This window comes from Rhineura floridana, chromosome 5 (genome assembly GCF_030035675.1).
Source record: "Rhineura floridana isolate rRhiFlo1 chromosome 5, rRhiFlo1.hap2, whole genome shotgun sequence".
Classification (NCBI taxonomy): domain Eukaryota; kingdom Metazoa; phylum Chordata; class Lepidosauria; order Squamata; family Rhineuridae; genus Rhineura; species Rhineura floridana.
Window position 1 is genome coordinate 101721998 of NC_084484.1, and position 22233 is coordinate 101744230.

Here is a 22233-nt window from a genome sequence, read left to right on the forward strand (position 1 = left end):
ACAATTTAATAAATTAGTCTCTTCAGACTGCTGCTTCTGCCTTGCCTCAGTTAGCTTTCCTGAGCTAGAGCAGCTGTTTGCTTGTTACTGCTGGTTCATCCCCTAGCTTTGTACAATTCAGCTGCAGTTTAATCATGTTTAAGTGGTACAGTACAACACGCAGCAGGACTCTGTCACACCTTGGTCTACAGTCATTTACAACTCCATTGAAGTTTAACTGCAAAAAGCACTGATGTGTGGATACATAGTATTCCATTTGGGTGAAAGACAGCCCAATGTATGGGAAGCAACAGGCATCAGATCCCATGTACAGTCTTCCCAATAAGGGGGGCACTTTGAACTACTGGGCCCTGGACCAGTAACCCACCAAAAATTTGCTCTTCAAATAAATACTCTGAAAAAGCAATATTCAAAGCATTCCAGGCTATGGGCAACTGTCATTTAAACTTCAAATTGGAATATTCTTTTCCTCTTCTTCCCCTCCCCCGCCATCCCCCCCCCAAATCAGATTCAAAGATCATCACAAACTTTCTAAAAGAAATCCAAGTATCTTACAAGGCAAGAGTTCATTCATGTTATAGGTATTTTCTATATAAATATATTCACATTATGTTTATACATGACTCTGTGGAGCAATAGGCACAACATTTCTAGGGAAAATTTACAGAAAGTCTGCAAAGACATACCAGTGACACCCTCTGTTGTTGACACTGCATGCTGCAGTACCCAGAAAAACTGCACTGTTTTACCATGGGCTACAACTCTGTTATCCTAGAAATCCTGAAAACTACAGCAGAAGTTCCACAGAAAGTAAAAGGATTAAAAAAAAGTTACATTTTCCTCACAAACTTGGAATTTGGTTTTCTGCAAAGATTACTTAGATACAAAGAGTTGTGTGGCGTTGATAATCCTCTTTACACGTGGAGGATAAGTATTTGTTTCATATAAAAGGTTTGGGGATTCCTAGACAGATTTTGTAGACACCTATTGCGGTGTTTTCAGCTTGGAAAAAGCATCTCCTGTTCAAGGTTCATCAAACAGCTGCAGATCCAGTCGGACAACTATCTCTCCTGTTGGGACTTCATGTAAGAGAAGACACTTTGTAACTGGTCCCTTTGAGCCCTGGTCTTTCTTAATATCTGCTACACGGATTTCTGTTCGGCCTAAGAAGTCTGAAACACAAAACATATACCATAATTACAAACTGCATACTTCCACCTCCAAACCCCAAAGAACCATTTCAGGCAAGATGTTAATTTAGAAACAGCATGAGCATTCAGATCAAACTGAAAATAGCAGAAGAAAATCTTGTTATGCATTGCAGCAGTTTTATGGCCTGCCAGCAGAGCTTACCTTATTTTCTATTTCATTTCACTAGAGATGGTATTTTCTAGTACAGTAGTTCTGTATTCCCAGTGTTGTGATAGAAATCTAGCTTTCTGAGGAAAGAGGGCACCAGGATCCAAAAACCCCCAAAGCTGCCTATTTTCCCTTCCACATCAAATGCTGCCTCAGAAGATCCCTGGCATTCATTAGCGTTTTTAGAGGATGCCAAGGACTGTGGTGGCAATGGGGAAACCTTTGGACACTGGCTTACATATCTAAACATAGCAACCATCATGCGTACACAGCCCCACTGACTAGGTTCGGAATAGTTACTCTGATCAGAAATAGCTACCCTAAGCTGTTGTACATTCAGATAGACATGCACACAAGAAAAGACCAAGCGAGTGCCACTTACCATCTGGAGAGAACTGATCCCTCTCAAACACTGTTATGCAGAGCACATCCTGTTCTAAATCTTTGATAAAGAACTGGCAGTTAGAATTCCACTTGGGGTTCAGAGTGTCCTGTATCGTCTTGGTAATATGACACTGAGAGCCCATTGTCACTTCACAATATGGATTACTTTTTCCTGAAAGGAGAATGCAAGTAGATGCACAGCCATGATCAAATATTTGCACACACGGATTTACTAACTTGTCTCTGTGGCTTTCACAAGAGACTCCGAAGAGGTTACTGTACCTCCACCATCTGATGTAAAAACAAAAAACACAAAACACAAAACACAATGCATCTGGCACCCTGTGTTGTGCGTGTGAATGCTCTAAAACTAAATCTGGCATTACGTACAAGGTTAATTATTTTTTATTAAAAATTTGTGACCCACAAGCCTTAACTGTTGGCCAGCCATTAGGGCTGAATCCATACGGCCCCTGAATTCCACTGCATCGCGGCAAATCTGGGGGATCATTTCTGATTTTGTGTGTATGGGGGTCAGTAATCTCCTGTTTGGTTGACTGGGAATGCAAAAGGGGATGGGATTGCCAAGCTACGATACATGGCTGGAGGTACTGGTCATCTGGTGCAGAGGGGAGACTTTCACTATGTGAAAACCACTAACAATATTTTAAAATACACTGTCTAGATCAGTCTATCTAAAACTATTCAAAATGCTATTTTACAAAAACTTACATTTCTCCCTGGCAATTTGTTTTACATTAAACAGACTAAAGCAGCCGAGAAGTTCCCCTTCTTTTTGACACATTATATAAAAAAAGAAACAAAATTCTTACCATGGGATCTGCAGGGCTTCAGTTCAATACCTTCAACAATGTTCACCATTAACCTTCCAATACCTGTTGCCCTTTGGGATCGGACTGTGGCAAGAACAGGCAAGATTCATTAAAATACTCTCTTGATATTTTGGGGAAAACTTCTAAATACTGTACCCCCACTGCGGTACCTAAATAGGCTTTTTCCCTCTTCTTCTTCTCTGTTTCTATATAAAGTTCAGAAGCAGCTTTGATTTTCTGAACCCAGGCCGTCCTTGAGAGAGAAAGAGAGGGTGGAAAGGAAATTATGCATCATTATAAAGTAATGCAGGTGAGCTAAGTTGATTGCATGCAGCTAGCAAGAAGATTTGGATAAAGGCACTCGCTTCTCTGCATTAGGTTTAGTTCTCAGGGGCAAACAGGATGTGATGTGAGAGACAGCAGTGTAATGGCAAATTCAGAAGTTCAGGGTCCCTTCATAATAATCACAGTCGTGCCCCTTTCTAAAATTATACAACCTTCTAAGGTTATAGAATAATCCGGGTAGGCTTGAATACTGCTTTAGAAGACTTTTCTCAGTGGCCAACACACTCCGCTTTCAAGCCGATTGGCTTATAGGACACTGAAGTGTGGGGACCCTGCTGGGATCTGGCTCATAAAAAAGTAAGGGGTCTAAGACCCTCTCCCCTGAGACCCTGGAAGACTACACCCCTGGTGAGAGATCTACAATCAGGATCTTCCCTTCTTTTGTTTTTAAACTTAATAATAGCCACAGGGGCCCCAATCCAGTCCTTCCACTGCTATTCCAATTAAAATTGCCCTCTGACCCAAAGCAGATAGCCCATGGTTGCTGGAAGATAAAAAAAACAGGGAAAAGTGCACGAAAAATTGATGGTAACATCAGAAACTGGAAGCATCTCAATATGACACAGTGCACACAAGAGCTTTTACATGTTCCAGTTATGTTCAGTGCTAATACAGCAATATTTTTACCTTTCGTTTATGCTTTCTGCACGCAGCGTGTAGACTCGATCAATGTGAGAAATATGGAAGATAGGCTCATCTCCAGAAGGATCTGTGGGTAGTTTTACCAAGACCTCATTTAAAAATATGGGCTGCAAAAATAGCAGGCAATATTAAGTTAAGTCAACTCAGAATGAATGCTCTGTAAGAGAAGTGAAGCTCAGCACACAATTGACTGGTATGCCATGCTTCTGGATAAGCGTATTTTGCTATTTTCACACAAAAGAATTGCTGTATATTAGAATTAAATAAAACTACATATAACCCCCAGTATGAGAGTATGGCCTACACCACAGTTATTACATGCAGCCAATTACATGATATACATGTTTTCAGACACCTATTTGTTGCATTTTTACTTTACATTGTCAAAATGTCCAGTTTTTAAAAAAAGGCTCAATTCAAGATTCATCAAAATGTTGCAACATGGAGTGCTCCCGAACAGTGTTCTAGCCAGCTGGTCAGGCAGGCAGCCATACGTTCTTCCAGGATCTTCCATTCCATTCCATTCTCCTACCCACCCCTCCCTGATGCTCATCATTGTGTGCCTACAGAACATGCTCCGTCCTCACAGGGTTGTTTTGGGGGATTCCTCCTTCGTTTTCCCCCCCTAATGGTTTTGTATGTCTGCAAATAGTGCAGTTTCCTTGAGCATGCCGATACCTTCCTCTTGTTTCTCAGTGGCCCTGTTTGGCTACAGTCCTGTTGGCATTCATCAGACAAGTTTGTGAGATAGTATATATGATGAATGGAAGGGTCACACTTCATGCTCATGTTGCAAAACAGACACATTTGAGTGTATTACAAATTATGGTGTCCATGTAGTTTTCCTGCACAGAAAATATATTAAGAATTGCCTTGTGCTGCCTATATACTTTTTTAAAAATGTGACAAAAAATATTTGGACTTTTATCAACGTATCTAAATTTTCCTTTAAACATGATACTTACTGTTTTGTACATTTTATACTGCAGATTAGACTTGGGGCTGAAGACTTTATCTGTGCCAGACGAGCCAAGCGGTTTTATGATCTGTGTCAGCAGGAGAAAGTCATTGAACAGAAAGCCATACAGTTCCTTGTTGCTCTTGGCCTTGTAGAGTTTCCCGCTGTGCAGAAATTTGCGTGGCCCCAAGCAGTTTGTAACAGAATTAAATACAAGTTGCTGATGGGAACAGAAGGAGGGAGGGAAAGGAAACCACAGCAGTGAGATGTATAAAAATATACTGGTCCTGATACTGTTGGATGCAGCTGCTTAAATTCTGACAATAGCTTCAGTTCATTTTGCAGGGATAATACAGGCTAGTACTTTGCTCTCAGTGGTGAAATGTCAGCACTTGGTGGTGTGGCAGGAACATTTCTGTTTTAGTTAGAGTTATCCCTTTGGCCTTTTCCCCTTCAACAAGGGTAGGTTTGCTTACGATGAGAAGAGGAAGGTTTTGATTGATGCCTGATTTATTTATTTATTTATTACTGATGCTGCACATTTGTGTAGGAAGTAGGAGGACTGCGCAGAACCAATTACCACATTAGCAAATCAAGTCAAACCAAAGTTTGGTGTGATGTGCCACAAGTATGAACGAGCTGCAGTGATCTTGGGACTTGTATTCCCCCCCCCATTTCTGCTCCTCACACACACACACACAGGTGAATAAGGCAAGGGTGTGCGTGAAAGGGCTGCAGCTCATTCCGGTTTGTGCACTGTCGTTTAGCTTGATGTGCAAACATGGTAGGTGAATTGTTACAGAGTCTTTTGAGCTAGCTTTGCTGACTCATTTCCCTCCATTGTGTTGAATTAATCTGTGAGCTTTGGGGCAGGGACTTGCCTTTTTGTTGTTACAACGTAAAATGTGAAAACTACAAAGCACACTGATGGGTCTCAATAAGTAAGTAAGTAAGTAAACAAACAATAAATGTGCAACTGTATTAGGTTATTTTTCTGGGATGCCTACTTTATACATTCCAGAAATTTCTCAATTACCCTTGAGTGATATAGAAAGTGATTCCTCTATGTATAGTTCACAAACAGGACTTACTTTTCTGATTTTTGGACAAAGAGTTTGTTTCAATATATGTAGTTTATATCAAAAAAGGGAGGGTGTTACAATTCTCCCGCTGCCAGGAAGGGACATTATAAACTAAGCAAAAGCTGTGGACTTAATTTCATTACAGAAAGAGTAAGCAACACAGGACTGATGGAACAAGGTCAAAGAGGAAGAAGAATTAGAAAATTGGCTGTAATAGAAAAGCTGTCCAAAGAACAGCAGGATGAAATTGTAAAGACTTACCAGGGTCTCTTTACCTAGATAAATTTATCAGCATTGTTTTATAAGTCAACTTTTTGGAAGATTAGTAAATATAGCCTCATTCTATGTATTTCAGCTTTACCTCTGATAGTCCTTCACACTGAACATGAGCCTGGATCCATTCAAGTCTGTCTGAATTCTCCTTCTCACGCACCCCTTCATTCACCTGAGAACAAAGTTCTTCTGCTTTCTCCAAAGCATGCTTCAAGTGGCTATGATCTGGGTGATTTTCAGGAGTATTTTCTAATATCTGTAGGAAAATAAACAGGTTCATGTTCTTATTTAAATATATATAAATAAATTAAGCAGCCAGAATAAACGTTATTAAATGAACCCTGCCCTAAACCAATAAAAAGAAAAACATCATCCTTACCTCTTGATTGCCAAAATACTATAAAGATGACTTATCTTCAAAGCAATCTCATTTTTCTTCCCTGCGATAATCTAATATAAACTGAACATTTCATTCGCTTTATGATTTCCAGACCTTACACAATCATTTTTTAAAAAACGAACATTAGATCTATTCAGTCTCCACTTGAGTTCTTGCCCTGTACAGAACGTCAGGGTCTATCCTTCCAATTAAACTGCATGCTGGTGGGGGAAGAGAAGAGTAATCTTACCCCAGCTTGTAAACAATTCAAATAAATAAAGGGAACAACTTGCACTAAGAAGAAGGGGAAGGATATCTCTTTTACTCTATGTTCTTTTTCTGAGTGCCTTGCACAACAGCCAAGTGTGTGAATGTATCTAGAGCAGTGGTGGGGAATCTCCAGCCTGGGGAGCTCCTTGGAGGTTGGCTTGCCAAATCATTCTGGGCAAGCCATACCCACTTTCCTGAACCTGATGTTGTGCATAGGGAAGTTTAAGATGTGGCTAAAAAAGAATTGGGAGCTCATTCTAAGTGTGCTCCCAATTCTTTCATTGCATCAAAAGGTTGGCACTTTCGTACCTTTTTCTGTTGCCCTATTCAAGGCACCAAATGTTGTGCAAGGCACCAAATTAAAGAGTGCTGGATTTTTGATGTGCCCCCAATTCTTTCTTTGCATTCCTGGCTTGAATTCAGGTCAGAGATGCTAGGGATCCTTTTCCGCAGATGCGACTCAAGCTTGTACTGCACAACCTTAAGAGTACATAGATGAAAGAAATATGGATCCTGGTTAAGAAAAACATATTCAAACTCTGACATTGGCTTCTCAATTGCAGCAGTTCTGGCACCATATTTCCACATGTTAGCAAAAGGACTTACATTTTTAATTATCAGAGGATATCGCGTTACTCGTTGCATAGGCTTTAGCAGAAAACTTGACAATGGCATTCCTTTACAGCGAGGCTCCATAGCCAACCTCTGAAATATTGAGAGCAAAAAATGTTGGCAGTTTGTTTATGAAAGTCAAACATAAGTATTTTAAAAAGGCCAAAAGCACACTGTAGACTCCATTTGCTCTCCACATTCAGCAAAATGTGACTTCCTTGGAAGGGTGAGGAGATACTAGGAAGCATTTTCAGAGGCTGCTCACCAGCTTTTGTGTCTCCTTCCTTCAGAACTTTGACAGATATATTCTAGAGGCCATAAGCCTTTCATGGTTGGAAATAAGCATGAGTTTCTTTTAACAGCACATTTAATTCAACATTCTCATTTGATGCAGACTTTGTATTATTTGCTCTCAAACATTGTTCCCTTAGGTGGTAGAGACAGGATAGCTTAAAAACGGGTGCTGGATCTCAGTAGCTTTCAGAAAGCCCATCTTTGGCAAGACAACATCAAGGAAGCAATATCTTTTGTGAAGCAACCAATCACTCTAGTTAGCTTCAAGTTTCTAAAGAAAGGTTCTGGAAGACCTAAGGGATAGGCAATGTGGAGTGCATGCTAAGATCCATATCCCAGCTGAGGACCCATTGCCAGCTCTTGATGTTGTTCCTTCTCCTAGCTGTCTCTGCATCTCCACTGGACAACCCCTCCACCAGAATGGATCCCTCCCTGCAAGTGGTTTATAGCCATGTTAAAAATACAAGACAACTAACAGGATATTTTTTTAAATTCCTGATCTACATTATTAGATGTGAGAATGCTTTTTTGTAATATTCAAGTGAATTTTTAGATATATTTTATAACTGTTATTTTTTGTTTTTTTGTATATGATTCACTCAGTTTTCATTTTATGTACATTGTTTAGAGATGTTACTTAAAATGTGGATTATTGTTCTTATTAGTAACAGTATTGAATGTAGAATTTATATTGATTTTTGTTGAAATGTAAACCACTTTGAGATTTTTTTAAAATATAAGGTGGTAAACCTTATATTTCAGTTGGTACAGCTCGAGGATGTGGACAAGGTGCTTGGACAGGTGCGGGCGACCACTTCTGCTCTGGATCCTTGCCCCTCATGGCTAATAAAAGCTAGCAGGAATGGAACAGCCGGATGGGCCAAGGAGGTGATTAATGCCTCTTTACGAGAGGGAGTGGTCCCACCCTGCCTGAAACAGGCGGTGGTGAGACCGCTCCTAAAAAAATCCTCCTTGGACCCTGATAATTTGGACAACTATAGGCCAGTAGCAAATGTCCCATTCCTGGGCAAGGTTCTAGAGCGTGTGGTCGCTCGCCAACTCCAGGCTCTCTTGGATGAAACTGAGTATCTAGACCCATTTCAATCGGGCTTTCGGCCTTGGTCGCCCTGTATGATGACCTCTGTCGGGAGAAAGACAGAGGGAGTGTAACTCTGTTGGTTCTCCTTGATCTCTCAGCGGCGTTTGATACCATCGACCATGGTATCCTTCTGGAGCGACTTACGGATTTAGGAGTGGGAGGCACTGCTTGGCGGTGGCTCTGCTCCTATCTCGGGAATCGTCTCCAGAAGGTGATGCTGGGGGAACATTACTCGAGTCCCTGGGTACTCCAATATGGGGTCCCGCAGGGTTCAGTTCTGTCCCCCATGCTTTTTAATATCTATATGAAGCCGCTGGGTGAGGTCATCAGGAGTTTTGGAGTGCGTTTCCAGCAATATGCTGATGATACGCAGCTCTACTACTCCTTTTCATCTTCCTCAGGTGAGGCTGTTGATGTACTAGACCGCTGCCTGGCCGCGATAATGGGCTGGATGAGAGCTAATAAACTGAAACTCAATCCTAACAAGACTGAGATGTGTTGGTGGGAGGACCCTCTGCCCAGATGGTTGATGTTCGACCTGTCCTAGATGGGGTTACACTCCCCCTAAAGGAACAGGTACGTAGTTTGGGGGTCTTATTAGATCCGCTCCTGTCACTTGAGGCTCAGGTAGCCTCGGTGGCACGGAATGCATTCTACCAGCTCCGGCTGGTAGCCCAACTACGACCCTATTTGAGCAAGGAGCATCTTGCCTCAGTTATCCATGCTATGGTAACCTCTAGATTGGACTACTGTAATGCACTCTACGTGGGGCTACCTATGAAGACGGTTCAGAAACTTCAGCTAGTGCAAAATGCTGCGGCCAGAGTTCTCACTGGGACAAAGAAATTTGACCATATAACACCTGTCCTGGCGCAGCTGCACTGGCTACCGATATGTTTCCGGGCCAGATTCAAAGTGTTGGTTCTTACCTATAAAGCCCTAAACGGCATCGGACCGCAATACCTGATGGAGCGCCTCTCTCGCTATGTACCTACCCGTTCACTACGCTCGACGTTGAAGGCCCTTCTCCGGGTTCCAACCCATAAAGAGGTCCGGAGATCAACAACTAGATCTAGGGCCTTCTCGGTGGTGGCCCCCAAACTATGGAATGCCCTCCCAGACGAGATACGCCTGGCGCCTTCTCTGTTATCTTTTCGGCGCCAGGTAAAAACTTACCTTTTCGCCCAGGCTTTTTAAATTTTGTAAATTTTTAAATATTTTAATTTAGCATTTTAAACTTAATATGATCTTAATTTAAATCTCAATGGCAATTTTATTAATGTTTTATAATTGTACTATATATATATTTTTTTCCACACTTGCTCATATTTTAATTGTGATTTTATTTGTTGTACACCGCCCTGAGAGCTTTCTGCTATAGGGCGGTCTAGAAATGTAATTAAATAAATAAATAAATAAATAAATAAACAAGTTAAATAAATAAACTTGCTGTCTGCTGTATTCCAGAGTCTGCAAAACAGTTAAGTGTATGCCTCAATGGAACAATTGCTCAAGTGTTTTCAGGCCTCTGTCTGTACACTAAACAATATTCCATCTGTGTTCTGTGCAGGTTTTTGGTTCACACTGCTTAGAGTGTATATAGCAGTGAGAACCCAAGGTTTAATCCCTCTCTAAATTCCTGTATCTAATTATCTCTCCACACACATTTCAGTAATGCCAAAATGGGAGGGGGGAGCGAGCTAGGGTTGCTCGTTTAACATACACATCCCAATGATAGTCTTTTAAAAACAGAACTCTTGAAATAATGTCACTATTTCACATGTGCTATGGACAAGCCATGACCGCGCCCCATGCTTCTTCCCAGAAAGGAGACAAGGGGACTCCAGTTACAGCCACTTCAAATAAACAAGAATAAAAAAGACAGGGTTTCAGTTTCCAATTCTTGGTTACAGCCCTTTCCTGCATGGGCACAATATCCCCACCCAGAAGGGTTCTCATAAGAGAGCCCTGCCCCAGGGGCACGTGTATAGGCATTTTATCAGTACTGCAGCAGGCCATTGTGGGAAATGGAAAGCTAACATTCTCTGACTAAGTCGGGAGGGGACAGCTAGGAGTCGTTCAATTCTCCCACTACTTCTGACAGCCTGGCATGCACAATGGGGGTGGCGGAAGAATCAGGGCTCTGTTATGCCCTGCGGAGATTCCTCGTCACAGAGGCACTGCACTATGTGGAAAAGTATCATGCCTGTAATATTTATTTTTCTTGTACTGTTGGTATGTTCTCTCATCAACGGAGCTCATGGTCTACTTGGAGCACAAATACATAATTTCTGACCATGCTGGAAATCCAGACAGCTCTTTTAGGATCCTCCTTCCTGAAGGATCTGGTTAGCTGCTGTTGGAAACAGGAATCTGGACCAGAAGGACTCTTGGCCTTCTTTCTCCTTTTGCGCACACAAGAGATATTTAAAACATCTATTTTCTTTGAATAGCAGTCTCCCATGCAGAATCACAAATTGTTTTTGAAAAGCAATCTGCCATACTGCATAGAAGACTTTGATTAGAAAAAAAAGTCAAAAGTTTCCTTTTGGTGCACGGGGCTAGCTGCCAGATCATTAGACCATAACCGAGAAATATGGGAGCACAGCAGGATCCTGATCGGAACCCAAAGGGGGCACTATACTGACTACCACAACTGTCATGTTAATCTTCAGCCAGTTGTCACTAGTAAAAGATGAACGAAGATAAATGAATTCAGATGCAAAGATGTTATTATATGGTATTATATACATTTCTTATATGGCACTGCTTTTTTTAAAAAACAGAAAGTTAGGTGAGCGACCTCTTCAGAAAGAACAAATTACCAATATGGATATTTACTTACTTTAACAAAGTCTTTGAAATCGGGAACTTCATCAGTTTTCTGCTGGATGAGAGCTGCCCCATTAAGCTGACAGCTACAGAACCGAATGTAAGGCTGCATGTGTGGAAGCTGGGCGGTCAAGATATCGCCAATCATTTTCACTGGCATCCTCTCTCCTGACATTTTCTTACGAACACGCAGTGCTCTGAACACAAAACAAAACAAGGGCAGAGATGTTCAGATATGCATTCAGCTTAAGATATCTGTACTATGTTTCCAAATAAAAGCAGTAGAGATTTATTATTGTAAATGAAATGAAAGTGTTTTTCTCATATTTTAATATACTATATATGTTGTAAATTGCTTTGACACTTTTTTTTAGTATAAAGCCATACAGAAGTCTAGTAAATCAAATCAAGTTAAACAAACTACAACAAAAAGTCTTCATTTAATCTGTGTGTTAATACACAGCAAGGACGGGGAATGTTTTGGCACAGGAGGGCAGATCATTACAGTATCTGACCCCACCTCTGCAGACCAGCTCTGACAGGTGGTTGGGATAACCTACCTGTCAATCACCTGACATCAGATGATTGACAGATGGGTTGTCCCAACCACCTGTCAGAGTCCCTTGCTTCCCAAGTGCTGAATAGCACTTCCATTGCTTGTTTGGAAATGATCTTCCATTGCTTGTTTGGAAATGACTTGCTAAAATGTTAAAATGTTTAATATGTTTTTAATAATGTTTTTAACCCTTTTAAAAAGTTTTTTTATTTATTTAAATGTTTTTAACGCTGTTTTGTTTTAATGTATTTTAACATCTGTTTTTATGATGTTTTAAAGTGTTTTTAGTGCTTTGTTTGCTGCCCTGGGCTCCTACTGGGAGGAAGGGCAGGATACAAATTAAATAATAAATAAATAAATAAATAAAAATCCCTACCAGGTAAGCCCCCCAGATCTGTACAAAAAGAGAGATTCCTTCAAATAAAATCAATTGCATGGCAGGATTCATAAACAGCTGTTGCATATAGTGCTTCACTGTACACATGGCCATTAAAAACTTGATGGACTTCAAATTTAAATCTGGTGGAAATTTTGGTAAAAATACACACCATTTCCATAGCATAATATTTTGCAACGAAGAATACTTTTCACCCTCTGTATTTATTTCTTGTGCCCCACGTTCTTTTGCACAAATCATATTTGGCCTTCACCACAAAAAAAGTCATCATTTTTATTCCCCACAATATTTTTCTTCCCGTTTTGCTGAAAAATGACAGCAAGGAAGGAGAAAGTACCCGAACATACCATTGCTAATAAATATTTTAAAAGACAACTTACTTCAGTAGTTTGATATTGCACATAATCAATTCCTTCCAATTTACAAAAATCATAGCAACCTCTTTTTCTGTCAACAGCTCAGAGTCCATCAACGGTTTCTGGAAGATCTGCAGATTCAAGGGAACAATTTAGAACACATAATAAGGCTATTCACTGTGATCCATCTGCAGCCTCTGCTTCAAATTAAAGACCTGCAGATCTCACTTCCTGCCTCATTCTGATCACTTGATGGAGTGACATATAACTCAAAATAAGCACTTTTAAATCCCACTGGTTTCAGTTGGAGATTTAAGTATTTGCTTAACTCTCCCATTCAAATCAATGAGACCATAATAGCCTTAAGTTCAGCTGGATCATACCCACATCTATCAGAATAGATTGGGGGGGGGGATGACATATGCCTTGGAATAATGTTCCTGCTGGCTTCACAGAAGGCATTTATGTAGAATCCTATAGGTCACTGCAATGAATTGTCAGCTATGACTGACAAACTAGCTGATCTGAGCCTGTATTTTTCCAGTCCCTTTCAGAATCACTACCAAAAGAAAAACAGTGAACAAAAATGGCTCTTATTTTCCTATCAACTTTCAGTCTCCTTTAGGGAAGCATTTGTCTTCTCACCTGACTTCAGTGCCTCTTGTGTAACTGGGACATGCAGGTTTGATTTTGAAAGTTCAAAAGTCTCACAATTCCCATGCAATCCAGCAGAGGTTTCCAGAGCTTAGGGTTTTGAAAATCTCATCTATACCCCTACTTCTGATGAGGCCAATGAGAGAAAAAACATCAGAAGTTGTTTTTCAAATGTATACAATTAGGCTCACCTCTGTCACTAACTGTAAGTCATTCACATAGTTTTCTTCTGTTACTAGGAGTTCATGGATGTACCCCTGCCGTTTCCTTTCAGTAGGTGTCAACATGTCTAGGAGGTGCAAATCAGCACACCCTGGAAAACACAAGATAAGGGACAAATTTCATTGTTTTGAACACTAACACACTTCCTCAGAGAACATGTATGATGTTGGCTTAATTGACAATTCTTGTTATCTGAGCTGCAAATAGTACAAAAATTCATTGAGTGGAATCTTCAAAAACATGATTAAAACTGCCTCCAAGGCTTACTTGTATTTGAGGTGGTAAACCTGTGTCTGAATTCAGCCACTTCAGACTGCAGGTTAGGTCTTAACATGTGTCTGAAGTGACACAGGCTTACAGTGTCAGCCAGATCTAGGCTTATCAGGCTACCTGTTTAAATAAGAAACTAACGAATAAAGGTTTTAGAAACAGTACAGTATTACAGAACACATTAAATATGCAGACCCAGGGAGGAATATTCTCTCAAGCAATCATACACTGCAGGATTCAGTTGCTAATGCTTTGAAAAGCATATTTTAACCAACAATATTAACTAAATGTACAATGCTTTTATCTGCTCTGCTAAAGTTTTACACTGGTGTGCGGCCTTGTTTATCTAGATGCAATTTTATATTTTATGCTGCTGTTTCATCATCCTTATTTCATGCTGCCAACAATGCTTAACCAAAGGTCATCGCAGAACGCTGTTATATTAAAATAAGTAAAGCTTGCATTAAGGTGATATCCACCACTGGATATCATGCTCAGTATTTTCTTCTTGATGGATTACGTGACAGTCAGCTAATTTACAGCAAGGTCTCCATGATGGTGTGTCACAATTTTGAATGCCAAACTCTGGTTTATAGACTTTAATAACTGGACAAATGGCCAATGTCATTTGAGAGGGGCAGTAACTCAGTGGCAGAGCACATGTTTACATGCAGAAGGTCCCGGTTCAATCCCATCATCTCCAGTTGGGAGTGGGAAAGGACCTCTGTTTGAAACCCTGGATAGCCAATGCTGCTAAAAATGAGACAGAAAGACCAACCATAAGGCAACATCCTACCCTTCCAACTACTGTTCTATGATTCTATGTTTCGAAGGTTTAAATTTTAAGTTTCACAAATCCACTAACAGGGATATTTCTGGACCCTGTAGCTATGGGAAATTTGGAGGCAATTGTTCAACTTGGGAGACCCACATGTAAGATGGAGAGAGATACTCCTAGCAATTAGATACTGATCACGCGAAGAGAGGCAAGCCTCAAGCTTATGTTGATTGCTGGATAAGGTTTCTTTTTCGAGAATGAAAATCGTAACACCTATTGTGATTCAAAATATTTAAAAAATAATATTTTTTTTAATTGCTCCATGCGTGTTTTTTTTCCTTTTCTTCAACAGAATGGAAGCCACAGTCTCATATCAGTTTGAAGACCCAATATGACACTGCTGAATGTGTGTGTGTGTGTATTTTTTTTTTGCTCAAGTTGGTTGCCAGTTTAATGGTACAATCAACTCTACAAGGCCAGGATAAGGAGTATGTGGCCCTCCACGTGTTGTTGGACTATGTCTCCCATCATCCCTGACCATTGGCTCTGCTGGATTGGGCCGATGGGAGATGGAGTTTAACAACATCTGGTATAAGGGATCTTTCCAGATGAAGTTCCCCAAAAGAATTCTCTTTGACGAAAAACTATTCCAGATTCTGTCATCTTGGAGGAAAATGTTAGTTGAAATGCATCAGTTTTTTACTATTTTAATTCTTCAACAATAAATTCACTCTATCCAGGGACATTTAGAGGTTTGCATCTCTTCACATGCCTTCCACTTTCTGATACTCCACCTTTTTTATCTGATAGTAAGGAAGCAACAGTGGCTACCTGACAATGTCAAATGACTGAGGGGTCCTGCTAACTAAACCAAAACCATGAAAAATGTCAACCCATCAGTTAACAAGCATGTCTCTTTCATGGAATGGACCAAGTCATCTGCTATACATATGGCTAATTCTTAGTATCACCTTTTTCTGGTCAAAGTTTTCATAGTTTTTTAAACAGTGTTTTCTGTAAAAATATTGACCACTGATAGTACTTCAGCATAATGAGAATCAAGGTGTCAGGGGTGGGGGCTTTTAAGACAGGTCCAGATATACTTTTGCTGAACACCCTAGAAAGCTGATACTTAGTACAGTGATAAGCAAATGGATAGCAAACTGCACCAGCTGTACTTCTGTCTCTAGCTGGTGTGCTGAACCGCCAGTTGGCCATTGCTGAAAGTTGGTGAGAACTGCTAGGCTGTCATCATTACAGTGTGAGGTGGGGACAAAGCCAAATCTGTTTCTCACACTGAGGAATTAGGCCCCACTGAGTTCCCATGACAGCAGTGGCCTGATGAGACATTAGCTGCCCCCACCTGTTGTCACACAAGGAACCAATTGCCACTGCACCATGAATGCCTGGGCTGGGCTTTGATCTTAAGGATCCCCCAGCCATCTCTTGTACTGCCTTGGCAACAGCTAGTGACAGGAAATTATTATTTATCCTCTGCACCATCAGTGGGCATTCCTTAAAGAGTGATGTAGGTAATGTCCTTGTTCCCCAGGAACTTGCAGTCTAAAATAGTAGAGAAAAAACAGGGAAGAATGTGGGCAAAAGTCATTGTATGTAGCGAAATATTAGTTCAATTTGAAATAAGTATTATTACAATTCACACTGGGTTTCACACTGTTCTGCTCCATTTAGACATTTCTCCCTGCTACCCTCAAGAGTCCATTTCAAGTTTCATGCGTAGCTTCTGGAATATGCATGCCATCTACAGCAGAAGGTGCACCTCACTACAAGACCAACATGAGCAGGAGACAGGCATATATTTGTTTTGCTTTTAATTACCCGTAAGCAACATGGAAGTTATGTATCAAATATAGTTAAGATACTTTATTGATTCAAATCATGTTAGTGGGACGCTGGTCCAATAGGAAGTGGCCCATTAGGTTACATCCACCTCTAAATCAAACTGAAGATAAAGACTCATTTCTTATTAAGCTGGTGTTATCCATTTCACACTCCAACATTTAAAATGAGCAGTCTGCTTCCATGATATTGTTAGGACACAAGCATGCACAGTTCTTACAGTAAGGATCTTGAGGATGTGAGGCAAAGAATTTAAGCAAGAGCTCAATTATAGAAGCAGTTAAGACTCACTCTATATTTTGATGTGAAAATAAATACATTTTCAGAATGAAATAGGATATATGGCAAGTTAAATGTCAATTTCCAGCAAGCTATGGACTTAAATTTCACTTGTAACTGAAACACCGTGATAGAAAGTGAAATATCACTCTGATGCCATCTCCTTTTCCTCTGTTGAAGAATACATATCTTACCAGAACAAGAACCATCTTCAGGTGATGTTAATCATGTGTATCAGGGATAACTGTTTTTTTTAGCCAAGGGGCACATTGACTCATGGCCAGCCCTCCAAGGGCTGCATGGCAAAATGGTGTGGTTGAGGCAGAAAAGAAGGTGTGTCCGAAGTGGGAAGTAAATACTTTTTTTCTTTCCATTCAAGGTCAGTCTGTTCCCTTTCGTAATTCCCTCAAACTCATTCTATTTGTATTTTACTTTTAAAGATTTATTATCATTATCATCTTCTTCATCGACATCATCCAAAGTCAGTCTGTTCCCTCCCTTAATCTCCGCCAGTCATTCTATTTGTATTTTATTTTACTTTTTTTAGTGAACAAGCTGCTAATGAATAGCACTATTAATAGCACACTCACAAGCAGTAACAGTAATCACTGTTTGGGTTTTTTTTTAAGAAGCCCCAATTGACTTAGAAGTAGAAAAACTAACCCAAGGGCAATTGAAGAAGCTTGATGGAGGTAATTAACCACAGGAAAAGGTTTGTGTGTGTGTTTGGAAGGAGGGGACAGAGAATCAAACAAAAACCAATAAATAAAAAACAAAAAAGCCTGTGGGCCACCCAAGACCTCTTGGTAGGCTGTATACAGCCTTAGAGTCACAGGTTAGCCACCACTGATGAATATGATTATGCCAGAATTTCTGTATGAGGATTTCTAAGGTATGACAGGTTCCGTATGTCAGTTGTTTTAATAGTATTTCAAATAAACAGAATTACAATCTTTGGCTTGCTTTTTACTGTGGCACCTTGGACCTCAGCACACTTGACCAGTGTAATTTCCATTTACAATATAAAACCATATTCTGAGATTGAGACTGGATGTGAAAGATTCTAACTTTCAGGAAGAAATCCATTTGTTGCTTAACTGTTTTATCAAGTTGACCAGAAATGCAGAGAAGTCCCGTGCATTTCCTGTTTTCAAGGTCCTGAGATATAGTAGCAACAGTAAAGACTTGTGTATCATCCATCTGTGATGTAGCATACAGCTCATGGGTCCATTAGTTTCACCCCACAATTGTTGCTTTGTAATAACTATGTAATTCTAGCTTCACTCTGAAAAATAGAAATGGACTGCCTTCAAGTAGATCCTGACTTATGGCTACCCTATGAATAGGGATTTCATGGTAAGCGGTATTCAGAGGGGGGTTACCATTGCCTCCCTCTGAAGCTAGTCCTCCCCAGTTGGCTAGGGCCTGCTCAGCTTGCCACAGCTGCACAAGCCAGCCCCTTCCTTGTCTGCAACTGCCAGCTGGGGGGGCAACTGGGCTCCTTGGGACTATGCAGCTTGCACACGGCTGCACGGCACGTAACCCCTGAGCCACTCACTGTGGGGGTGATCTTTAGCTGGCCCTTGACACCCAGGAGACAAGAGTGGGGATTTGAACTTACAGACTCTGGACTCCCAGCCAGGATCTCCTCCCTGTTGTGCTATACCAGCTGTCCAGCTTTACTCTAGTGCTCCACAAACATTCTAAGACTCACAAGCTACATTTCTTGACTCTCTCCCCTTCCTAGCATCCCACACTTGCCTCTTCTCTACCTAACTTCTTGAGGTTGCTAGCAAATTACCAAGCTACCCAATTAGTGCTAGACAGCTAGAAAAATAGGATTAGCAGTATGACTGCTGTGGTGAATGACTTGTTCTTGTGTATATGTTTGGATTCTGCATGAAAAAACCACAGAACAACTGCTGCCCCTTTCATTTTATGGTCTTGTAGCCTCACTGTTCACAGCAATATTCTCTCTTCATCATTGTGTGTGTCCAATGGCAGCATACTTCTAGTTGGTACTCAAAGGTACATTACCTCTGGACAAATATGTTCCAAAGGACTATCATTACTCATAATTTTTGACAAACCAGTCCTCCATTTATTGTCTTTATCAGTGGGGACATGACAGAGAATTACTGTCAACTCCCTGGCCTCCCTCTTGGTGGAAGCATTTGGCTGGCTGCTATTGGCACAGAATGCTGGAATGTTCAGAACTTAGCCGAGACAGCAAATTCTTATGTTTTTATTTTCACTGCTTCAGAGATGGTTAACTGATAATAAAAACGCCAGGTCCAAGCAAGGTCTCTTTTAATACAAATCAAGTCTCTTGCTTCTTTAAATTCACACTCTACAAAGCAGGCTTAAAGTCATAATCTGAGATAACCAGTCATTTCCTATTGAAAATAAGGAATATATGGGCCAAACATAATGGGATAGCAAGACTTGGGTTAGATAAAGGATTTAATGTACCGGAGAGGGGGGACTAGTCCTGCCCATGTTCCCCCGCAAATGCTTTTTAACTGTTTTTTTCTCCCAATGGGGTTCCAGTTATTGGCTTTTGCATTTCAGGGTTCACACACTGACACAAAATAAAATGTCTTCCTTTTGATGAAAATTGATTGTGCCAAGTACTGGAAATGAAATAGAATTGGTTGTCAAAAACACCAGTGGACAACCTGCGGACTCCAGCTCCCATCAGCTCTAGCCAAAATGGCCAATGGTCAGGTATGATGGGATTTGTAGTCCAACAGCAGCTGAGGGGCCTCAGATTCCCCACCCCCCGGATTAAAATAATCAAAGGTGTGGTAGTTCAGTAGGAAACCCTCTTCAAATAAGTTGCAAACATCAGTTTCCCAATAAATTCTGGCTATGGAGTCTATACACCACTGGAACCTCTCAGACAGCTATTTCTCATGCACATCTTCATCCAATTTCCACAACTCAGCAATTGTAAGTCATTGCTTGTTGGAATTAAAACAAAAAAACATTTGGATATCTGAATGCATTCTGAGGTGCAGATCTTTGAACTGGACTACACACTATTTTCTAACCATTTATTCATTCCAATGTCTATTTATGTGAGAAGTATAATGCATGAACAGTGGATTCAGTGGATTGCAGCCAGGATGACTCTACAAACTATGAAGCTCTAGGTAAGATCTGAGATCTCAAATCACATTATGCTACTCCTGAAATAGATTTCAATTTTTGCAGATTTACAACATTATTTCATAGAATGCAAAGGAAAGTGGTCATAATTACAAAATGGGTAGGGCTACAAACCATGTAAGCTAAAGAACCTTATCACAGACCATGATGAAGCTCAACCAGAGGTCACCTGGAATCTCATCCTGGCACCACTGGAACCTGGCTAACAACTGTAAGGTTAAAACCTGTGGGTAATATGCAATGTTAGTAACACTCAAAGAGTAGAAATCAACCAATGTCCCTATCCCAAATCTCACTCTGCTATGTCTTTCCTCTGCTCACTATCTCCTTGCAGTTAGTGGGTAAATAGTTTATCAGTTCAATCCGGTTTGTTTTGAACATTTGGCATTAACAAAGTATAAAACAGAACAACAACAAAATAAACCAATCAGGCAGTAAAGAAAAGAGCACAGACAAAAGAACCTCACTGAAGTAACAACTGTCCAATGTCAAGTGACACGCAGTAGCAAGCATAATAATTCACATATTGTTGATTGTAATTGATTTTTGCAGGTTGTTGCTATTGCAGCTATCAGGGCAAAATTAGTCACTCTTCAAGACATCTTTTTCCTATTAGCAAGCAAACATTCTTTAATTTTAGTTGGTTTAAAAGCTCAGAAGCAGACGCAGAAGCCTTCCACTGAAATAATTCCTAGGTCATTGAACAAGCCGAAAACAATGGATGAGACTTTGTTTTCAACATGACAGAAAATGTTTCTAGAATCTATATTCTAGGGAGCCCCAAAATGAATTTTGTTTTCGGGGAAGGAAATCAAACTTCATTGTTCCATAAAGTGCCAAACTTCAGTACCATATACAATCTGTAAAATTTAGTTTTAAATATTTTCAAGGTTGTCCCTACTTGCCTGCTCCCCAGTAACTTCCAGTACACCATATTTAGTTAAGTGTGATCTAGATCGCTTTTCCAACTTTCTGTGCTGGAGAATGAAAGCCATATGAAATAATATTTCAATTCTATGGTTGTCAATATACCATATGCACTTTGGGGATTTAAGGCCAAACATGGCCATTTTAGTCTTATTATAATTTACATTCTGAAGACTAGTGGTCCAGGGCATTGGGTAGGTGGTATAACCCTGGGAGTGGGAGAGAAGAACTAAATCATCAAAATAAAAACAGAAAAGTTTATTTTGTTAACAAGTGAACAAGTATCAACAAGTTAACAACCCTCATTTAATTCAAAAATTGTATCAGTCATATAAAATTTTAACGGAAATGGGCAAGGATACAATCTTGTTTCACTCCCCAGGGAACTGGAACACTTTATCAGCAATCTTATGGGAGACAGTCCTGATATTCAAAGGGGTATCTCAACATAGGAGCTTATTTGCTGCCAATAATCTGCAGTCAACAATTTTAGAAAGTTTCACCCATGTTTTCTCAATCAGCTTCATCAAAGGCTGCCTTTAAGCCCACAGAAGGAGCACAGACTGGCTTCTATGTTTATATACATGTAGCACATAAGAGGTATAGGAGTACCCACCTCTTGCCTTTCCTTCAGAGAAAACTCCCTCAAATTCAGCCCACATCATACATTTCAACAGCAAATACTTGGGTATAAAGTTTTGCCAGAATTTTGATGAGACTAATAGGCCTATAGTTTGAGGATATATTTGTTCCCTTGTTTGTTTCAGAACAATACTGAAGCTACAGAGTAGAGGCATAAGGCTGATATAATAGTTTCTGTAGGATGAGTTTCCACTAATCCATAACAGATTTAAGTACTTCACTAGGTTTACCAACTTCACCAAGAGTCTTGTTGGAAGAAGACTGTGCACTTGACTCCTCTACTTCATCTGCCTAACTGCCTTCTCAGTCAGGGTTCCAGCAAAGAGAGATGATAGGTTAGAACAAATGAGTTAGCATCATAGCTCAATGAGATCTTATTAAACACAAAAGAAAAATGATAATCCCAATTCAAACTTTGAAATGTTGGAAGAGAGCTAGTAACTGCAGCACCTTTAAAGTACACAAAGTCCAAATAGAGATTATTTTACATTGTCTCTTCAGATCTAGCAGCTCTTTAACTGTCATGCTTTTTTTTTTCTTTAAGAGTTCTATACTGCCATTGACTAAAATGGCCACAGGGACGTTTACAAAAAAAATAAAAATAAGGAAAAATTAAACAAACTATGTAATAAAACAATTAAAAACCATTCTCATAAATGACATAAGTAACATCATTAACAGTATAATAAAAATTACTCTTAAAGCCTGACATAAATGTGAGTTTTTACCTGGCATCTCAAAATAATATATAGTTGGGGT

General features: G+C 40.1%; 1 protein-coding gene across 1 annotated transcript in view; it reads right to left on the reverse strand.

Moving 5' to 3' along the window:
* Nucleotides 1–556: 556 nt before the first annotated feature.
* The window catches only part of ITSN1 (intersectin 1), a 162711-nt gene continuing 141034 nt past the window's right edge, over nt 557–22233 (reverse strand). The window contains exons 29-39 of the mRNA XM_061627743.1: nt 13517–13638; nt 12696–12802; nt 11376–11559; nt 7132–7230; nt 5965–6132; nt 4529–4741; nt 3549–3670; nt 2747–2829; nt 2577–2660; nt 1742–1915; nt 557–1172 (exon numbers count right to left, since the gene is read on the reverse strand). Of these exons, the coding sequence (XP_061483727.1) occupies nt 1024–1172; nt 1742–1915; nt 2577–2660; nt 2747–2829; nt 3549–3670; nt 4529–4741; nt 5965–6132; nt 7132–7230; nt 11376–11559; nt 12696–12802; nt 13517–13638 (1505 nt within the window). The 3' untranslated portion in view covers nt 557–1023. The remainder of the gene's footprint in view (nt 1173–1741; nt 1916–2576; nt 2661–2746; nt 2830–3548; nt 3671–4528; nt 4742–5964; nt 6133–7131; nt 7231–11375; nt 11560–12695; nt 12803–13516; nt 13639–22233) is intronic.